Source organism: Plectropomus leopardus, chromosome 3, assembly GCF_008729295.1.
Source record: "Plectropomus leopardus isolate mb chromosome 3, YSFRI_Pleo_2.0, whole genome shotgun sequence".
In the NCBI taxonomy this organism is placed as follows: Eukaryota; Metazoa; Chordata; class Actinopteri; order Perciformes; family Serranidae; genus Plectropomus; species Plectropomus leopardus.
Genome location: NC_056465.1, coordinates 15,342,026 through 15,360,317, shown reverse-complemented (window position 1 = coordinate 15,360,317; position 18,292 = coordinate 15,342,026). Strand labels below are relative to the sequence as shown.

The 18,292-nt window shown below is 36.7% G+C and overlaps 2 protein-coding genes across 3 annotated transcripts in view; both read left to right on the top strand.

Moving 5' to 3' along the window:
* The first annotated feature begins 12 nt into the window (after nt 1–12).
* On the top strand, nt 13–9,731 carry LOC121964995 (interferon-induced protein 44-like). Its single transcript, XM_042515167.1, has 8 exons — nt 13–1,521; nt 2,747–3,244; nt 4,538–4,586; nt 4,950–5,145; nt 5,251–5,403; nt 5,492–5,663; nt 7,275–7,375; nt 7,763–9,731. Exons 2-8 carry the CDS (start codon nt 2,773–2,775, stop codon nt 7,955–7,957), a joined length of 1,338 nt encoding a protein of 445 aa, XP_042371101.1. The 5' UTR covers nt 13–1,521; nt 2,747–2,772; the 3' UTR covers nt 7,958–9,731.
* Nucleotides 9,732–9,925: 194 nt separating this feature from the next.
* LOC121964977 (interferon-induced protein 44-like) overlaps nt 9,926–18,292 on the top strand; it is a 42,991-nt gene continuing 34,624 nt past the window's right edge. The window contains exons 1-6 of one of the 2 annotated variants that reach the window (XM_042515156.1): nt 9,926–9,989; nt 11,487–11,999; nt 12,625–12,673; nt 12,813–13,008; nt 14,529–14,681; nt 14,789–14,960. In XM_042515156.1, the coding sequence (XP_042371090.1) occupies nt 11,528–11,999; nt 12,625–12,673; nt 12,813–13,008; nt 14,529–14,681; nt 14,789–14,960 (1,042 nt within the window). In that variant the 5' untranslated portion in view covers nt 9,926–9,989; nt 11,487–11,527. The other variant, XM_042515150.1, reaches the window with a different exon arrangement.

The window sequence follows — 18,292 nt, the reverse complement described above, 5'->3', positions numbered from 1 at the left end:
GAGCAACTGGTCTCATACAAAAATCATCACTAAAAACACAATTGTTCCTGAGTGGCAGGTAGCAGTGGTGTGCATTCACCAGTTTTCTCGTACTTAATATTTTCTCCTTGTGTTTGTAGGTACACATCCGTCACACTACTAATATACTGTCCAGATATTCTGCCTTTCTTCGAAGGAAGAAATACCTTTGTTTGAAACAAAAATCATAATTCATTTGATTTAAATCAATATTAAATTTAAATATCAGTCAACACAATGAATATCTTGCAAAATCAATATTCTGTCCACAATACCAACACCATGGCAGGCCAATTTACTACAAAGTTCAAAAACTTTATTTTAGATTGTATGGTTTTATTGGCATCTCTCTCTCTGAAAGATGTCTCAGGATGCTTGTCCAGGTGGACATCCTTTCTTAAAATATACTATACTATAATGTAAACCTACAATATTCCCTCGTACATCGTCATGACTGTCACATCTCTATGACCGCCTCCCTCATGGGCTCTTACTTTTGAGACATGTTTTGTATTATCTATAGAATCTAATTTAACTTTATTTGAAAAAGACAAAATCTCAACAGCATTGCCTCTTTCCAAAAAATAATGACCTGTTTACTCAAGATAATCCACAAACTGTTGTAAGCAGTTTCATGGAGGAACTATTTTCTTAATACTGAACCACATCCACCGGCGTGAATCAACTGCGACACAGCCCACCAGCTATAACGTTTATAGAATAGTTCCTACATGACATTTCACACAAGTTTTCTCACAAGTTCCGTGGGTTATCTTGAGTAACCAAGTCATGCTTTCTGGAGACATTACTGTTGAGTTTTTTCAAATGTATATCTTGGTGCTTTGAGCACCACAGGCCTAGTGCCACCCAGTTAGACTATATTAGAGAGAAGGCAGACATCTCTGGCTGATATCTCCTACTGGCAGCAGAAAAAAATCTCAGAGTGTAAATAAGACTACAGGTAAGACAAAAAACTGTATTTTTGATGTGGGGGTAAAGTGTGCCTTTAATTTCTGTCACAGCACAAGGCTACATTTTCTGATTAGTTTGCTATGATTGATTTTCGACTGCAGGACTTCAAACTGCAAACTGGGAAATAGCAGCAACTGTAAATTAAATTTCTGAACAAATAGCTTTCTGAATAGTTAGATGGGGGTGGGGTCGTTTATGCTAAAGATCAAATTTTACCAGAGACATGCATTTCCTCATTAACAATTGGCACCATCCTGAAACTTGACTGGGGTTTATTCACCAAACCCCAAATAAATCTCTTCCATTTGTACCCAAACTGGCAACTAAAAGGAGTACAGACTTTTACATCATGTTAAGGATACGGTAAAGTGCTTTATTCTGAGTAAGACCAGTTTTATTTTGAAGGCTAAATTATTCCAATCCGCATGTACCACTTTAAGTTTCGTTTCTGAAACAGCTGCCTGGCATTGTTGGATCTGCTCACGGAGCTCGTCACCTGTCACCATTCTCAATTATATAGAAGATAAGGAGGTAAGGTTGAAAATACTCATTTAGTATTACATAAACACTTATTTTAAAGTTTAGCCTATTGGGTCTATTTTGTCAATTTCCAATGGAAGCCTGTGTCAGTGGGATTTTTAAGGCTTGGTTGATTCTTATGACAGAGGGTGTTGCACGGTGGTGACAAAGTTCAAGTTAACTTTTGTACAACAAAGCGTTGTGCAATCCACACACTTGATACAGTTTAACATCCGGCCGCCGAAGCGGGCTCGAGCACGCCTTGATTTTAATCTGGACAGAGGATTTTTTTCCACAGGAATTAACCAAAGGATCTAACGGTTCATCCCGGGGGAAACTACTATTAATAAAATGAAGTTTAAAGAAACTGGCAAACCGTGAAGAGATGTTAAAATCGGGGCGATGCTGGAAAAATCATTATCAGTATTTATCCCGGGGCTGTGGTTGTATTAATAATGAAGTTGTCGCAAACCATTTTTTTTGTCAGTCTGCGAGGAAATCGAAAGTTACTGTTCTGCCTAACATCAAACCTGGGAAACTTTTTGTTCAGTCTGACAGGAAATAACTGTAATTACTGTCCGACCCTGTGCCACACTAGCTAAAATATGCTCTTAGTTTTGCATTTTTTCAATAAATGGTGAGATGAATCTAATAACGATATCCTAGTCGGAATAGAGGAGCAATCTATAGTAAATTAAGACAATTTTAGGCATTATTATTCAAGATACGAAATTCACATTAAGTCAGTATTTTACATATTTTAAAGGTAAATCAAATGGTAAATAAAAATGTTGAGATTTCGTGTTAAAAAAAGATTATTGACACAAAGGGGTTTTAACTGTTGATACACTTAAAACTATTTGTTAGTCTTCAAATACATAATGCATTTGATAATAGAAGCTGGTGAATCATTTGACATGTGTATGCTTTTAACGCAGTTCACCACTCACAATATTCATATTTAAAATCACTGAAGGTCTCATCTAATCCACCCAGTACCAGTCCAATAATGTATGCAGGCAGTAAACTCTGAGTTCATTTTTTAGTGTAGTTTGTCATGCTTTTGTTTAAATATTGTTTTTATACCTGATTTTTAAAGTATTTGTTTTTTGTGAAATGTAGTTTTATGATGATTTTTCAATAGTTTTAATGATTTACTAGATATATAGATCTGCTTTTATTTGTCTAGATATCCTGCATTTTTAATCCATTTGTGTTTCTTTTGTGTCCTATACAGCTACCTCAGCAGACCAGCTGTCCACAATGAATTCCTTACTAACCAGCAGGCAGCAGAAATCAATCTGCTCTCAGCTGGGAAGCGTCAGACTCCAGCTGCTGTACAAGGCCAGCATCCATGGTTTCACTGGCCCAGCCTTCCACCAACGATGTGACAACCGCTGCCCAACGGTGTCTGTGGGTTACAACGCCTCTGGTTATGTGTTTGGAGGCTTCACCAAACAACCGTTTAGTCAGTCTGGACATTATGTGAATGATGACCAGGCCTTTCTTTTCACCTTCAGTGGAGAAAAGCTACTCAAATATCCAGTCACCACTCCCGCTAATGCAGTCAGAATGATCGCTAACTCAGGTCCATATTTTGGAGAAGCGTTGGTTCTTGTCAATGGCAGCAAAGCTGTAGTCTATAGCAGTCCAGGAAATTATTACAACTTCACTGCTGCAGAAATGCACGGCAACGACCTCAACCTGACTGAATGTGAAGTCTATCAAGTTGAAGGTGAGTTTACTATAAAATGCCATATTTGGATTTTTAATGCTTTGGCAGTATATTCTATGATATTTTAATGTGTCTGTCTACATGTACATGTACCAACTATGGCCACTATGTGATTCCCTCATATCATTGTCTAGTATTGTTCAAATACTTTTCTAAAGACAAAACCAAATACTTGGCTAATAACTAATTTGTCTTAGGGAGTATACACTACCTACTAGGATAGGAAGGGGATTTTAATATTATATTTCAATTTATACAAAAGTTAGGCCCTTCACAACTTAGTACTTAATATTTCTTGACTCTCCCCTGAAAACAGCAAAACCCTCCCTCCAGTATCTCAAAATACCATATTTTACAAAAAACAAAACATAACTCAAAAGTGAGTGAAAAACATCATTTATGTATAGGTGAAAATTAAATATACATAAAGGTAAATATGTATATGTGTGTATATAGATTAAAGGTGAATATTCTAGCTGCAGTCTTTTTTTTTTGAGCTGCAAAAAAATCTTTTTACAGCCTTGACATGAATGAACCAAGTACATGCAGCAGGTGTGCAGTAGCAGCAGCATATACTTATGACTCCCCACTGCTGGATTCCAAATAATAACAGAAAGTAAGAAATCAGTCACATACATTGTAGTATGGTATGTGTGTTTCATAATCACATAAAAATATATACTGTCTGAGCGGCATGGCCACATGTGTCCTCCAGATGACTGTTCAAACAATGCAACATTAAAAATATCAAATTACATTAACTTGTTAAAGCTTGATGACGTGTGCTGCCATTCTGTGGTACCTGTAGGTGAAGTAAACTTTTACATGCAAGGTGACACAAACCAATGTTTTCATTGAAGATGGATATGCAGAATATGCACAGCTCAGCCAGCTCTTTGCTTTAAATGTGACAAGGAAAGAATAAGAATGCAGAGAAAAGCTTGAAGATCCTCCTGCTGTCCAAATAACTGTAGACCACCCTCCCTTTAGTAAAAAAATAACCCTTAACTTTTCTGAACCCCACCTCAAGTATTTCTCTTCATTCCCTGAGGCCGTCCTTATGTCACCAGTGCTATTTTCAGTTACAGTTTAACACTGAAATTCAGGTGGTATTGTTGAACTTTCATTGGGCTACATAATTGCAGTATTTCATCTGCATAAGTCAACCCAAACAGCAGGTAATAAAAACATTAAAAACAATATTTCTGATATGTTTTGTACAAGAAGAAGGTGGATATTTTTTTTAAATCAAATTTGATCATTTGTTGTTTTTATGTTTTTGTTCTTCAACAGAAACTACAGAACTTGAGAGGCCATGGAGGAGTATAAACTGGGAATCTCAGTAAGATAGACAGAGCGACCAACCCTCACATAATGCTATTATCATGCTTTACTATAGTATAATATACCACAGTATGTCACAAATGGATGTGTTCAACATGCCATGACATGTAATGCTTTTATACTTGACTGGACAAACTATACCAACTATTGTTGATTAAACTGACTCACTTTTTGTGCCAAATGTTAAGCAGTCAAAATGTATACAATTCATGCTCACTGTGCTATACAATTTCTTGACTAATTGACATATATTAACCATACAACCACAGAGGTAAATTAATGTGCACAAAATATTTCTAGCACAACCAGGACAAAATCACTTTTACACTGAATGAAAAATTAAATTTTTTTGTTTCTACAGGAACAAAAAGGAGCTAATGGAGAGTATTAAAATGTACAAACCAACAATCAGCTCTGTGTCCCAGGCTCGGGTTCTGCTCATTGGACCAGTTGGAGCTGGAAAGTCCAGCTTCTTCAATTCAATCAACTCTGTATTCAGAGGCCACGTCACCAGTCAGGCCATTGCTGGCTCCTCTACCACCAGTCTCACCACACAGGTCAGCTCCTGCATCTTAATTATTTCTATTTGTTGTGATTGATTTCAAAATGAAAATCCTGCCCCATTTTGTTACTTCATTTGTTTTCCGCTTTGTTTTTGACAGTTTCGCACCTTCTCAGTGAAAGCTGGTCGAGAAGGGAAATCTCTGCCAATCATCTTTTGTGATACCATGGGATTGGAGGAAAGCAGAGGGGCGGGGCTTGACATAGATGACATCAACAGCATCCTCAAAGGTCATTTGCCAGACCGTTATCAGGTACAGGTTTTTATTAAGTAAAAGTATAAATTATAGATTTGGCTGAAAGTACTCCAACTGTTTCTCTGTTTTCCCTCTGCTGTCTCAGTTCAATCCCTCTGCTCCTCTGCATTCGGAGGCTCACAGCTATCGTAAGTCTCCAGGGCTTAATGATAAGATCCATTGTGTGGCCTACGTCATTGATGCCTGCAAAATTTCCATCATGCCTGCAAAGCTGGAGGAGAAGCTGGCTGCTGTCCGCAAAAAGGTCAATCTAATGGGTCAGTGAAAACGAGTCCTACTTCATTAAAATTAAGATATATGTTATATGTACAATCTCTCTGAATCTCAACATAGTACACACTGTGGACCAACAAGGGGCCCCATCTGATTTGATTATCTCAACATATTTTTCTGATCTGTTGTTTGTAATTTTTTTATTATTACAAAGGAAGAGAATTTCTATGAAAAAAAAAAAGAATCACCACTTTTTTTGGCCAAGACAATGGTTTATAGCCATTGTAACTGTTGGTAGTGAAGTTGAAAATTTATTGTTTCAGCGATCAACTCTGTAAACTACTAGCTTACAAGTAGTAAATGCTTTATTTCTACTAATGCTACTCTCGGCAGCTTGTAGTTTTTTCATAGGAGCTGTAGTTTGTTCTTTGCTCACCAAGTTTAGCTTTTGAAAACCATGATGGTTTCATCTTCTTATAGCAACTGCAAGTAGGACATTTATGCATGAGTGTCCTCAAACATTTTCTCAATGTACGGAGAACAGTAGTCCCCATAGCATGTACTCCGCATTCCTCTGACAATCCACAGAGAAATGCTGCATAATTAATGAATACAAAATCTAGTCACGTAACAACGCTAAAATATTATTAGAATGTGTCTGAATTCTCAATTTCTCAAGGTCAAACATCAAGGTCACTGTGACTTCATAAAACGGCAGAAATACGCTGAGTATGACAAAATTTCACACAAATGCCTGACAGGATATATCGATGACAGCTTCATCTTCACTTTTCACCTGTTTTCAATATACTTTACAGATTTTTTTCTACAACATACAAAACTGACTTTTTGACACAATATACAGTGACTTTTTTAACATAAAAAACTTTGACTTTATAATGACTTTATTTTCAACAAAATATAGCACAGTGTGTCGAAAAAATTCATATTACGGTGACTGTGGCTTTTTTCAGCATTCTGTACTATGAGTTTATTCTCTTTTTATCTCAACACTTCAAAGGTCATTTTCACTATGGCGTCATAATGTTCTGTAAAAACACTTTTTTGTGTGATTGGTGACACTAATCTTGGTTGCCCACCTTGAAACAGTGATATTTCTGTCAAATATCTGAGGTGCTGGGGGACGTCTGTGAAGCATCCATTTTTTCAAAGACATGGATGTAAATTGTTAGTGCAATGGGTTCGCAGATGCATACAACCACAATGCTGTAATTCTAGTCAAATGTACATTGTTGCTTTGCTAGTTCTAAAAAAAATGAATCTACAGTCAGGGAAGCTAAACAATAGACTGCTGTGGATTGGACAGTAGCAAAACATTTTTTTTTCCATCTAAAAAGATATCACATCCACCATTGATTTTTTTTAGGTGGCACAAAACTAACCAACTGAGGCTGCATTTGTTCAGTAGCCTTTCATTTTATTGATGTGATGCAGGGATTTTTCACGTGAAAGCTCTTTATCATACTGTGATATGGTCTATATTAACAATTATCCTTAAGTCAGAGAAAAGACACTTAATATGCAACACAAATATTTTGCAGTATTTTAGAAGTGTTATCTTAGGATTCACAGCCTGATACCTAAAGCATATCTACAGGATGTTTAAGAGTCTCTTCCTGCTCCGATGTTTCCAGGGATTCCTCAGATTGTCCTACTAACCAAAGCAGATGAAGCTTGCCCTTTGGTGAAAGAAGACGTGAAAAACATTTACAAAAGTGGCTACATCAAGGAAATGGTGAGGATTTTTTTAGGATTTGGTATAGAAGAAAAAAATGCAAGAGGAGTTGTTGAACTGTAGGGTTGTAATATGTTTTTATTTGTTTGTCAACATAAAAGATGAAAGCTGACAAGCCAGTCTCAGTCTGGTTTGTTTCCATTAGTTTGTGTCATCTAATTCAGACAGATTGAAGTGTACTTCACTGGTTCACTGACAGTGTTTCTAATTCGAGAGTGTTCATCTTCACTGTGAGCTCTTCACTCTATGGTATCACATCCGAAACATATAGGCCCTTAAGTTACCTGGTAAATCAAATCTTGATTGCTCATGTGTTTTAAAATGACTGATAATACGTGAGTGAGATGGCAAGTAATCAAACCAATTTGTACATTTTTTGTGACCTAGATGCAGGAGGTCAGCGCACGGCTTGGAGTGCCAGTTTCTTGTGTTGTTCCGGTAAAGAACTACTGTGAGGAGCTGGAGTTGGACCAGAGCTGCGACATCCTGCTGCTCAGCGCCGTAATGCAGATCCTTCGCTTCACAGATAATTACTTTGACGAGATTAGTGACCAATTAAGCACCACTGATGTCAAAGAATAACAAGACTTTGAGCAGCAGATGTTTATATCTTGTCCAGCTCTAATGAAATGTCCATCAGAATGATTTATCCATGCATCCATCTGTTTACCAGCAGGTGATGCTGCATAGTTCAGGTTCACTGTGCACTTCCTCCTCTGAGTTCTCCAAGCACCCCTTTGAATTCTGGAGGATGCAGTGCCTTCAATATGTCTTGGGACTGTATGGCACCTCCAGTGTCTGAATTCAGAAATTCAGTGAATTGATCCTCACTTTGATCGTCTCTCTCAGGCGCAAATTTGTTTCTGATGTGGTTGCAAATTCTTTAAATTAGTAGAAAATCACTACATTATTAAGTGTTCAAATGATGTAACTAATTTTAATATAACATATTTAACACTTTTATTACAGTGTTGGCTCATTTAGTAGGACATTTCATTACATGTGTGACAAGTGAACACATTATTAGATATTACTGCAAGTATGGAAATGTGTTCATTACTGCATTATAGCATTTTTCACTCTTGCATGATCATTCGTTGTTTCAGGGGATTGAAGCTGAGGTCATAGTCAGCAAGTACAAAGCAGTTTTTCAGAGCTAGCTCTTATTGCCTTCATAAGTCTTTCACAGATATAATCACATTTATCATTATAGTATGGTACATGTTCTGTACATTCAGCTTGTGCTTCAAGATGTAAACGCACTCAATGACAATTAAAGTTTTTGCCGGCCAGAGAGGATGCAATGGTGCATTTGGAAACTAAGAAAATCATTCAAGACCCTTAATGATTCCTAAATTAAATGATTATATTTGGTATTCTGTGTTTTAATAGTATTACAAAGTGCATAGATGGATAGTAAAACTGAGGATTATTGGTGCATGTCAGACAGCACAGAATCAAAAATATACAAAATAAAAGAACAAATAAAAGACCAGAACAGACAAAAAAAAACCAACAAAAAAATAACAAAAAACAAAACCCAGACAAACCAACAAAAACTGAACTTTCTACTCAGATTAACTTTTAAAAAATGCCTCTTGAAGTTGAAATTAGAATATAACCTGCAACTAATTCTGTAATTATTTTAAAGCAAGCAAACACACATCTTGAAATAATGCTTAAAATATCATGGGAGGATGATAAACTGGCAACTGAGTGTATACCACTGTCCTGCTGTTGTACATTGTATCTGTTTCATGGGAAAACGAAACTTAAAAGTTGTGTCTGTCAAGGCAGTCTATATGTAACTTCAACTTCCAGTGATTATTTTCAAAATAAAATATTTATCCGCGTGTTTATGTTTGCACCAAAAGTGCACACACAAAAAAGTTTGGGAATACAAAACCGTTAATAAAATGGCTATGAGAGAAAGACACCACAGTTGTAGTTTAAAAAAAAAGTCTAAGAAAAAGAAATGCACTCAGTCCGAAATAATAATAACAATACTTCCAAAAAAAATAAAATAAAGTAGTCATAGTGGTGTTGAATGGGTACATCCTAGAAAGCACTCTCTAAACACACATCAGTTTTCTTGAGGAAAAGGGGTTGAGCATGTCTATTAAATACGCAATTTACCAAAGGTACTTTCTGAATGACGCTCAAAATGTCTCAGCTGTTGTTTGATTATCACTTACACCCCAATGAAGACATAAAAAGTAAGGCTCTGGTGTTATTTCCTCATCCGAACTTAGATGTAGACCGAAAAGTTTTGCTTTTTAGGGTCTTTCAATTTAGTCAGTTGTTGAAAGAGCAAGCCATGTAATCAATAAAGGCTTTTTGTCAAAACTCCACATTACTCCAGCTCATCTATGACGTTTACTTTGTTCATGTTTAAAGAACTGTTATTGCTAATAGGACTTTAGTAGTATCCATGACTCGTAAAAATCCATTCCACACTAAAAGAAGTCCGCTTTTTCTTTTTTGAAGAAGAAAATTGCACTTTACTTTTTTATTTTGAAGGTGACACCCTAGTATTTCCGCCCTGCTAATACATGCTTTGTGCACCTTCATCTCTCTGGGAAGTGACTCAGCTGCATTTTGTTCATAGAAGGAGGTAACAGAACTCAAATATTCGTCGTAAATACCTTCAGCCAAAGTTAGCTCTGGAGTTGTTGCTGCCGACTAGAACAGTTGCAATCTCAGGTAACATTTAACAGCTGAGATGCCAGTTTGCATACCAGATGTTAATTAAATGCTGCAGGGCTGACGACTGTCATATATTGATATTGATATTGAGTTTAGTCCTGTTTTTTCTCTAGTTTTTGGGATGTTTCTGATAAGTAGAAAGTGAAATGATGACGGTTTCCATTTAATCAGACATTACTTTACTACGACATGTGTGTCCGTTGCATTTACGCAAGTGTTTTGTTATGGGTAAAACAAGGGACTAAATTTGGCCTCTGAAGATTTGGGTTACACCTCTCATAGTCAACAGAACGTGAATGTGATCAGTATGGAAGACCAAATGTGACAATTATATGGTAGAAATTATAACTTAACTATGATTTACACAAGAACATTTAATTAATTCATTATAATTAAATTAGTGCCTACATCTGTTAATGAAAAACAAAGCCCTAAATAAAAGCCATACATATTGAGAGAAAGAAATATTTCTCCCTATATTACATTCCAAGATAAATTAGAGTTCAGTACATGCACAAACAAGTCTAAACTGACCACCACAAATACTTTACCAATGTGTAGGTTTAGGAATCATCAGAGGTCTCATGATACAATATCATCTTAATACTTACGTCATGATAGCAATCCTGCGATGTTAAATGTTCCTTGATAGATTGAACATTGCCATAACATACAGTATATTGTAATTTATTATGATTTCCTAACTTTTCAGTTGCTAATTATGTCTTTGAAGGATAACTTAGTCAATGTGTGCTTTATGTAATAGTTTTCAACCTCTTCATCTTGCTTCAATATTTTTTATTGCAGCAAAATGTCTCTAATACACTTACAAAGCAATTTATTATATTGTTCTAGTAAGCTACCAAAAGTTTAAGTTGCATTTGCAATATACATTTTTATGATACAAAATTTGATTCTGCGTGAGCTTATTGATACAATATTGGCATGCAAAATACTGCAATACTGTGCTCTATTGATTTCCCCCTCCACCCCTACTAATGAACATACTAAAGTGCATTTGATCAGCAGTGCACTGCATTTATTTACTTATGTAAGTGCTAAAATGCATGAAGTACGTAGTCAGTGAATACAACTCTTTAAACTGAACTAAATACAATTATTGCAATGATAAAAGTGACATTTTTCCACTACTAGACTCAATACAGTGTGCTGCCGACTATCAAACAATATAGGTTATTATACATATTAGATGCATTTGATGCTCCAAAACCAGGTTCAAATACCAGTAATATCTATCTTGGGAAAACTGTTTCGGTATCTCAACTTGAAACTTGAATCATACTAAATACATCCAGTTTACACCACTGCTCATTTGATCTTGAATTATATACACTGCTAAACCCCCCTCAAATCTGTTTTTGTTTTGATTTCTGACACTTTCAAGGTTCTTGAGTATCAGGAACTTCAGCCAAACAACCACCTAGCATGGACTCAAGACTAACCAGGAGCCAGCAGAAAACAATCTGCTCTCAGCTGGGAAGCGTCAAACTCCAGCTGCTGTACAAGGCCAGCATCCATGGTTTCACTGGCCCAGCCTTCCACCAACGATGTGACAACCGCTGCCCGACGGTGTCTGTGGGTTACAATGCCTCTGGTTATGTGTTTGGAGGCTTCACCAAACAACTGTTCAATCAGTCAGGACAGTATGTGTATGATGACCAGGCCTTTCTTTTCACCTTCAGTGGAGAAAAGCTACTCAAATATCCAGTCACCACTCCCGCTAATGCAGTCAGAATGGTAAACACCTCAGGTCCATATTTTGGAGAAGCGTTGGTTCTTGTCAATGGCAACAAAGCTGTAGTCCATAGCAGTCCAGGAAATTATTACAACTTCAATGCTGCTGAAATGCACGGCAACGACCTCCACCTGATTGAGTGTGAAGTCTATGGAGTGGAGGGTGAGTTCTCTCTAACAAACAAATATTGATTTTTAGCACGTTTCAAACAGATTTTATCTTCAGGCATAAGGCAACCCTCATGAGCACTGAGTCTCTTAACAAGAGCATTTAACATTTTTGTTTTCCTAAAAAATAGATTGTTGCACTTTACACAATGGAAGCCCTACTGGGAAGCTGTCAGTGATATTCTTATTTATCTGTATTTTCGTTAGGTTCTGCCAAGAAAAACACAATGAACACCACCAATTTAGTTACTGGAAACCAAACTGCTCTGTAAAAGTAGACCTGAATACATACAAAGCTGCAGTTTGGGTAATCCAGACGCATATTTAGCATTAATTGACAAATAATTAACAGTACTGTAAACCTTTCACTCATAAATGTCAAAATTTCAGTTTGGTGGTTTTTAATTAATAGACTTAGTAATAGACATGTCTGAGGGGTGATTTATTTTTCTTTTTAGATTTAATCACTTGATCATGTTTCATAACTTCGAAAGAAAGTTAATTGATTATTCATATTGTTAATGTTAAAAATATCACAAAAATAAAACTGAATGGCTGGATGATATTTGAAAAACATTAGAAAGTATTGTTTTGTAAAAGCAGATTTTGCTCTTCAACAGAGATCCCAGAATTTGAGAAGCCATGGAGGCCGGTGGTTTGGGACAATGAGTAAGTTTGTCGAGGCACCACTATACTGTACTATTCTTTATATGTTACAGTATACTACACCATGCCATGTCATGCTATACAGAAAGGACCTGAGGAAGTTATAATTGAAGATGTTTAAATACTGCTCTTATTTCATCAGGAAGAAGACAGAGATGATGGACATCATCAAGTTTTACTGCCCCATAATCAGCTCTGTGTCCCAGGTCCGGGTTCTGCTCATTGGACCAGTTGGAGCTGGGAAGTCCAGTTTCTTCAATTCTATCAACTCTGTATTCAGAGGCCACGTGAGCAACCAGGCCATCGCTGGCTCCTCTACCACCAGCCTCACCACACAGGTTCATTTTTAAGCTACTCCTGCAACAATCAATTGATTTTTTATTCCCTATTTAGCCAAAAATACCAACAATGATACACCCTGACAGCTATGATGATATGACGAATTCCATGCTAGTGGTTGTTATTGGTCGGTTGGTTCCCCATTTTGGTCACAAAAGGAAAAGATTTTGGTATCTGAAGCATTTAGTTTCCGTTTGTAGTCTGAGTAGTATTGACAAGTTGCATTTGATGTAGATTTTAGTTTAGTCATAGCAGATGTCTCTCAACTCTAACTCCATGCTAACATCTCAGTGATAAACTGGCTATACTGGAACCACTGAAAAAATGGCTTATGCCCCCAAATGCTAAATCAAAGTCAGATTGATAGCCAGTAGGTCGAGAGATTGAGATTTAACTATCTCAGAAATTTTTTGCACAAGTTTTACAAATTTGGTACAAACATTGATGCTCCCTAGAGGATAAATCCTACTGACTTTGGTGATCCCCCGATTTTACCTTTAGCACCATCAGAGTTTCAAATTTGTGCTTTTCAGTAAAATGTCTTAACAACTATTGGATGGATGGCCATGGAGTTGTGTTCAGACATTGATTTCTCCTTTGCTCTAGTGCTAATATTAAGTCAATGAAATTTTAATAAATAAGATAAATCAGCACAACTAATAGCATTCTTATCTGCTTGAGCTCTACTTTTTTAACACTAATTAGCAAATTTTAGTAATACTATACCAAGGCTATCCTAAGGTTATCCTAAGATGATATCCATTAGCATTATCATTGTGAGCATTTTAGCATGCTGTTATTAGCATTTGTGTTAAAGGAGCAGTATGCAGGATCTGGTGGCATCTAGCTGTGAGGTAGTAGATTGCAAACAACAAAATACCTGTCCGTTCACCCCTCTGTTTCCAGAATATATAGTGTCCTTCAGGTAACCTAAAAACATGAAAGGCCCTCTTGAGAGCCAGTGTTTGCTTTGTTTGTTCTGGGCTACTGTAGGAACATGACAAAATCTTGGGAAGAGGACCCACACACTATGTATATATGAAGGGTCCATTCTAAGCTAGCAAAATCACAATAATGTTTTACTTTAAGGTGAGTATAAAGCAATGAAGACACAATTATGAACATTATATTTCCTGTCCACCAACAGACTACTCTAATTCCGACAGACTGGGCCTGTAAAGCACAGCTGTGGCTATTTGCAGCTTCACAAAGCTGCTAGCATGGCTTTAGACTTGTTGAGACAGATCTTTAATCTGGCTTGGGATCTGCTCCAAAAACCGGGTTGGAGGAAAAGTTAGAGGTGTTTTTTGCTCAGCCTGTTTTACCAACATAATGTATCACCATAATAAGTACTTATGACAACGCTGCTGACTGCACTTGCACTGACTGCACAGCAGCTGTCTTTGTGGTATCCTGTGCCAATCCTGCAAGCTTTTGAAAAAGACAAAGTGAGTCATGTCTACATATTAAATTTTGTGTCATTAATAATTCTCAACATATTGCACATTTTACTGGACAGTTTCGCACCTACTCAGTGAAAGCTGGACGAGGAGGAAAACCTCTGCCGATCATCTTGTGTGATACTATGGGATTGGAGGAAAACACGGGGGCGGGGCTTGACATGGACGATATCGTCAGCATCCTTAAAGGTCATCTGCCAAACACTTATCAGGTAAAGCTTTTTGTAATGTTCTGCAAGATAAAAAACACATGGTGATGCTCTGAGTTCATTGTAGTTTTGTCTCTCAAACTGTCTTTTTTTTCACCTGTATGACTCAGTTCAACCCTTCTGCTCCTCTGCATCCTGAGGCTAGCAGCTATCAGAAGTCTCCAGGCCTCAAGGACAAGATCCACTGCGTGGCCTATGTCATTGATGCCTGCAAGGTCTCCATCATGCCTGCAAAACTGGAGCAGAAACTGGAAAACATCCGCAGAAAGGTCAACTTAATGGGTCAGTAAAAATGAGTCTCATATGACACTAGTGGAATTACCCCATCCCCAGACCTCACTGAGTAAAATTTTAGTCATGAACATGGATCTTAACGTGCGCCATAAACTCTGAGTATTACTATTATGATCATGACTATAATTCTTCTTCTTATTATTAATATTATTATTGTTATCATTATTATCTTAATCAGGCCTACTTTTCTTTTTTTCCGTGCTCACCACGCTGTTTAATGCATGTTATAAAGGCTAATTGAGGAAAGCCTGGTGAAAAATATTAAATCATTACCAAGGTGAGAATTAAAAATAAAGAGGAATATAGGTTCCCAGTCAAAGGAGTAAAATGTAACGTTGTCACACGAGATAGTTGCTCACACTCACCCTCCATTCCCTCATATTTATCGTCATGAATCCTCATATGATTTCACAAAAATAGCCCAATAAATATGGAAATATGTACGTCATGTTAGATCCACTACTGTTCATATGATCATTCTTACGTTTCAGACATGATGAATTGGAAACATCAGTTGTCTTTAAACATCTCCTCGTGTTAATGTGCTGATTCTGATCTTACAGGCTACAGATGTTTAGTGTCTATATTTTTGCTAGAAGTTCTATTAGAGAGAACAGTCAATAGTAAATATTAAATACACACAAAACATGATAAAATACAATAAGTACAAACAAAATGAGAATTTAAGATGTGTATGTAGATATATATATATATGAGCCTGTGTATATAAAAGCTTAAGATGCAGCACACAGCTTTGTTAATAGCTCCATGTTGACGTGATAGTGTTTTAAAGTTGTTTTGGCTCATACCGACTGTGGATCTGTGATGTCATGAAACAGCTGATTTCCCAAATAGCAACCAATTACATGCGTCACTTCAAAGAATTGTTGGGGCGGATTCTCTCTTTTTCTTTCGTAAAGGATGGTCTGGTGTATCCTATGCTAAAGGAGATTATACAGGAAGCATTGACACACCTTTCTGTAATATTAGGAGAATTCAAACAGCTCTTATCATGGCAGCCGCTCAGGTACTTCCGGTTCATCTCACTCAGTTAGGAACCTTCCGAAGCAAAAAGAGGTATTCAACTGCAGCCATAGTATAGTATGGCGTTCAAAATCACCCAGAAAAAGTCAGAATACAGTGTGTTTTTGGTACATGTCATATTTTGACATTTTTGCGATACTATAGTATGGCATTTAAGTCATTTTTTCGACATGCTATATTACAATGTTTTTGGCCAGTTTTCAACCTTTCTATGCTATGGCATGTCTTGGCATGCTATTTTATGCTGTTTGAAACTGTTTCTGAGACATGTCATATTTTGACATTTTTCGGCATACTATACTATGGCATGCTATATTATGTTGTTTTTGGCCATTTTTGGAACATTCCATGCTATGGTGTGTGTATGCATGCAATATTATGTTGATTTCAGCTGTTTGTCTGGCATGTCACATTTTGACATTTTTTGCCATGCTATAATAATACGGTATTTTCAGTCGTTTTTTTGACATGTCCTGGTATGGTGTTTTTACAGTTATTGCAGTTGTTTTGCAACATTCTATGCTATGGTGTGTCTTGGCATTTTGCAAAATTCTGTGCTATGCCATGTCTTTGCACGGTATTTTATGCTGTTTTGAGGTGTTTTCAGCTGTTTTTGGGAAATGTTATATTTTGACATTTTTAGCCATACCATAGCCTTGCATTTTTGTTCATTTTTTTTACATGCATTATTTTGGTTATTTGGCTGTTTGTGCAACATTCTTTGCTATGACGTGTCTTGGCACGTTATTTTATGCTGTTTTGACTTGTTTTCAGCTGTTTTTGGGACATGTCATATTTTGATATTTTGCCATACTATAGCCTTGCCTTTCGGGTCATTTTTTCAACATGCACCATAATGGTCTTTTTGGCTGTTTTTGCAATATTCTATGCTAGGGATTGTCTTTGCACACTATTTTATGCTGTTTTAAGTTGTTTTCAGCTGTTTTTGGGATATGTCATATTTTCAAATTTTTGCCATACTATAGCCTTGCCTTTTGGGTCATTTTTTTCAACATGCATTATTATTGTCTTTTTTGCTGTATTTGCAAAATTCAGTGACATTGCGTGTCTTTGCACGCTATTTAATGCTGTTTTGAGGTGTTTTCAGCTGTTTTTTGTGACATGTCATATTTTGACATTTGTTCCCATACTAGCCTTGCCTTTCGGGTCATTTTTTCAACATGCATTATTAGGTTGTTTTTTTTGCCAGTTTTGCAAAATTCTGTGCCATGCGGTGTTTTTGCATGCTATTTTATGCTGTTTTGAAGTTTGAGGACCTGTCATATCAAATTTGACTTTTTTTCATACTATAGCCTTGCCTTGACGTTATCGTGGTGTTTTTGGCCATTTTTGCTATGTTGTTTTGAGGTGCTTTCAGTTGTTTTCTGGACATGTTTTTTTTTTTTTACATTTTTGCCATAGTATAGCCTTGCCTTTCAGGTCATTTTTCCCAACATGCAGTATTATGGTGGCCTTTTTCGCAAAATTCTGTGCCATGGCGTGTCTTTGCAATCTATTTCATGCTGTTTTGAGCTGTTTTTGGGACATTTTTGCCATACTACAGCCTTGCCTTTCGTGTCATTTTTTTCAATATGCATTGTTATGGTGTTTTGGGGCGTTTTTGCAAAATTCTGTGCTAGAGTGTTTCCTTGCACGGTATTTTATGCTGTTTTGAGGTGTTTTCAGCTTTTTTTGGGACATGTCATATTTTGACATTTTTGCCTTACCTTTCGGGTCATCTTTACAACCTGCATCATTATGGTGTTTCTGGCTGTTTTTGCAAAATTCTGTGCCATGGCGTGCCTTCTCACACTATTTTATGCTGTTTTTAGGTGTTTTCAGCTGTTTTTTGGACATGTCATATTTTGACATTTTTTTCCATACTATAGCTTTGCCTTTTGGGTCATTTGTTCAACATGCATTATTGTGGTGTTTTTCGACATTTCTGCAAAATTCTGTGCAAGGGCGTGTCTTTGCACGTTATTTTATGCTGTTTTTAGGTGTTTTCAGCTGTCTTTTGGACATGTCATATTTTGACATTTTTGCCATACTATAACCTTGCCTTTCGTGGAATTTTTTTCAACATGCATTGTTATGGTGTTTTGGGGTGTTTTCGCAAAATTCTGTTCCATGGCGTGTCTTTGCACGGTATTTTATGCTGTTTTGAGCTGTTTTGAGCTGTTTTTGGGACATGTCATATTTTGACATTTTTGCCATACTATAGCCTTGCCTTTTGTGGAATTTTTTTCAACATGCATTGTTATAGTGTTTTTTGC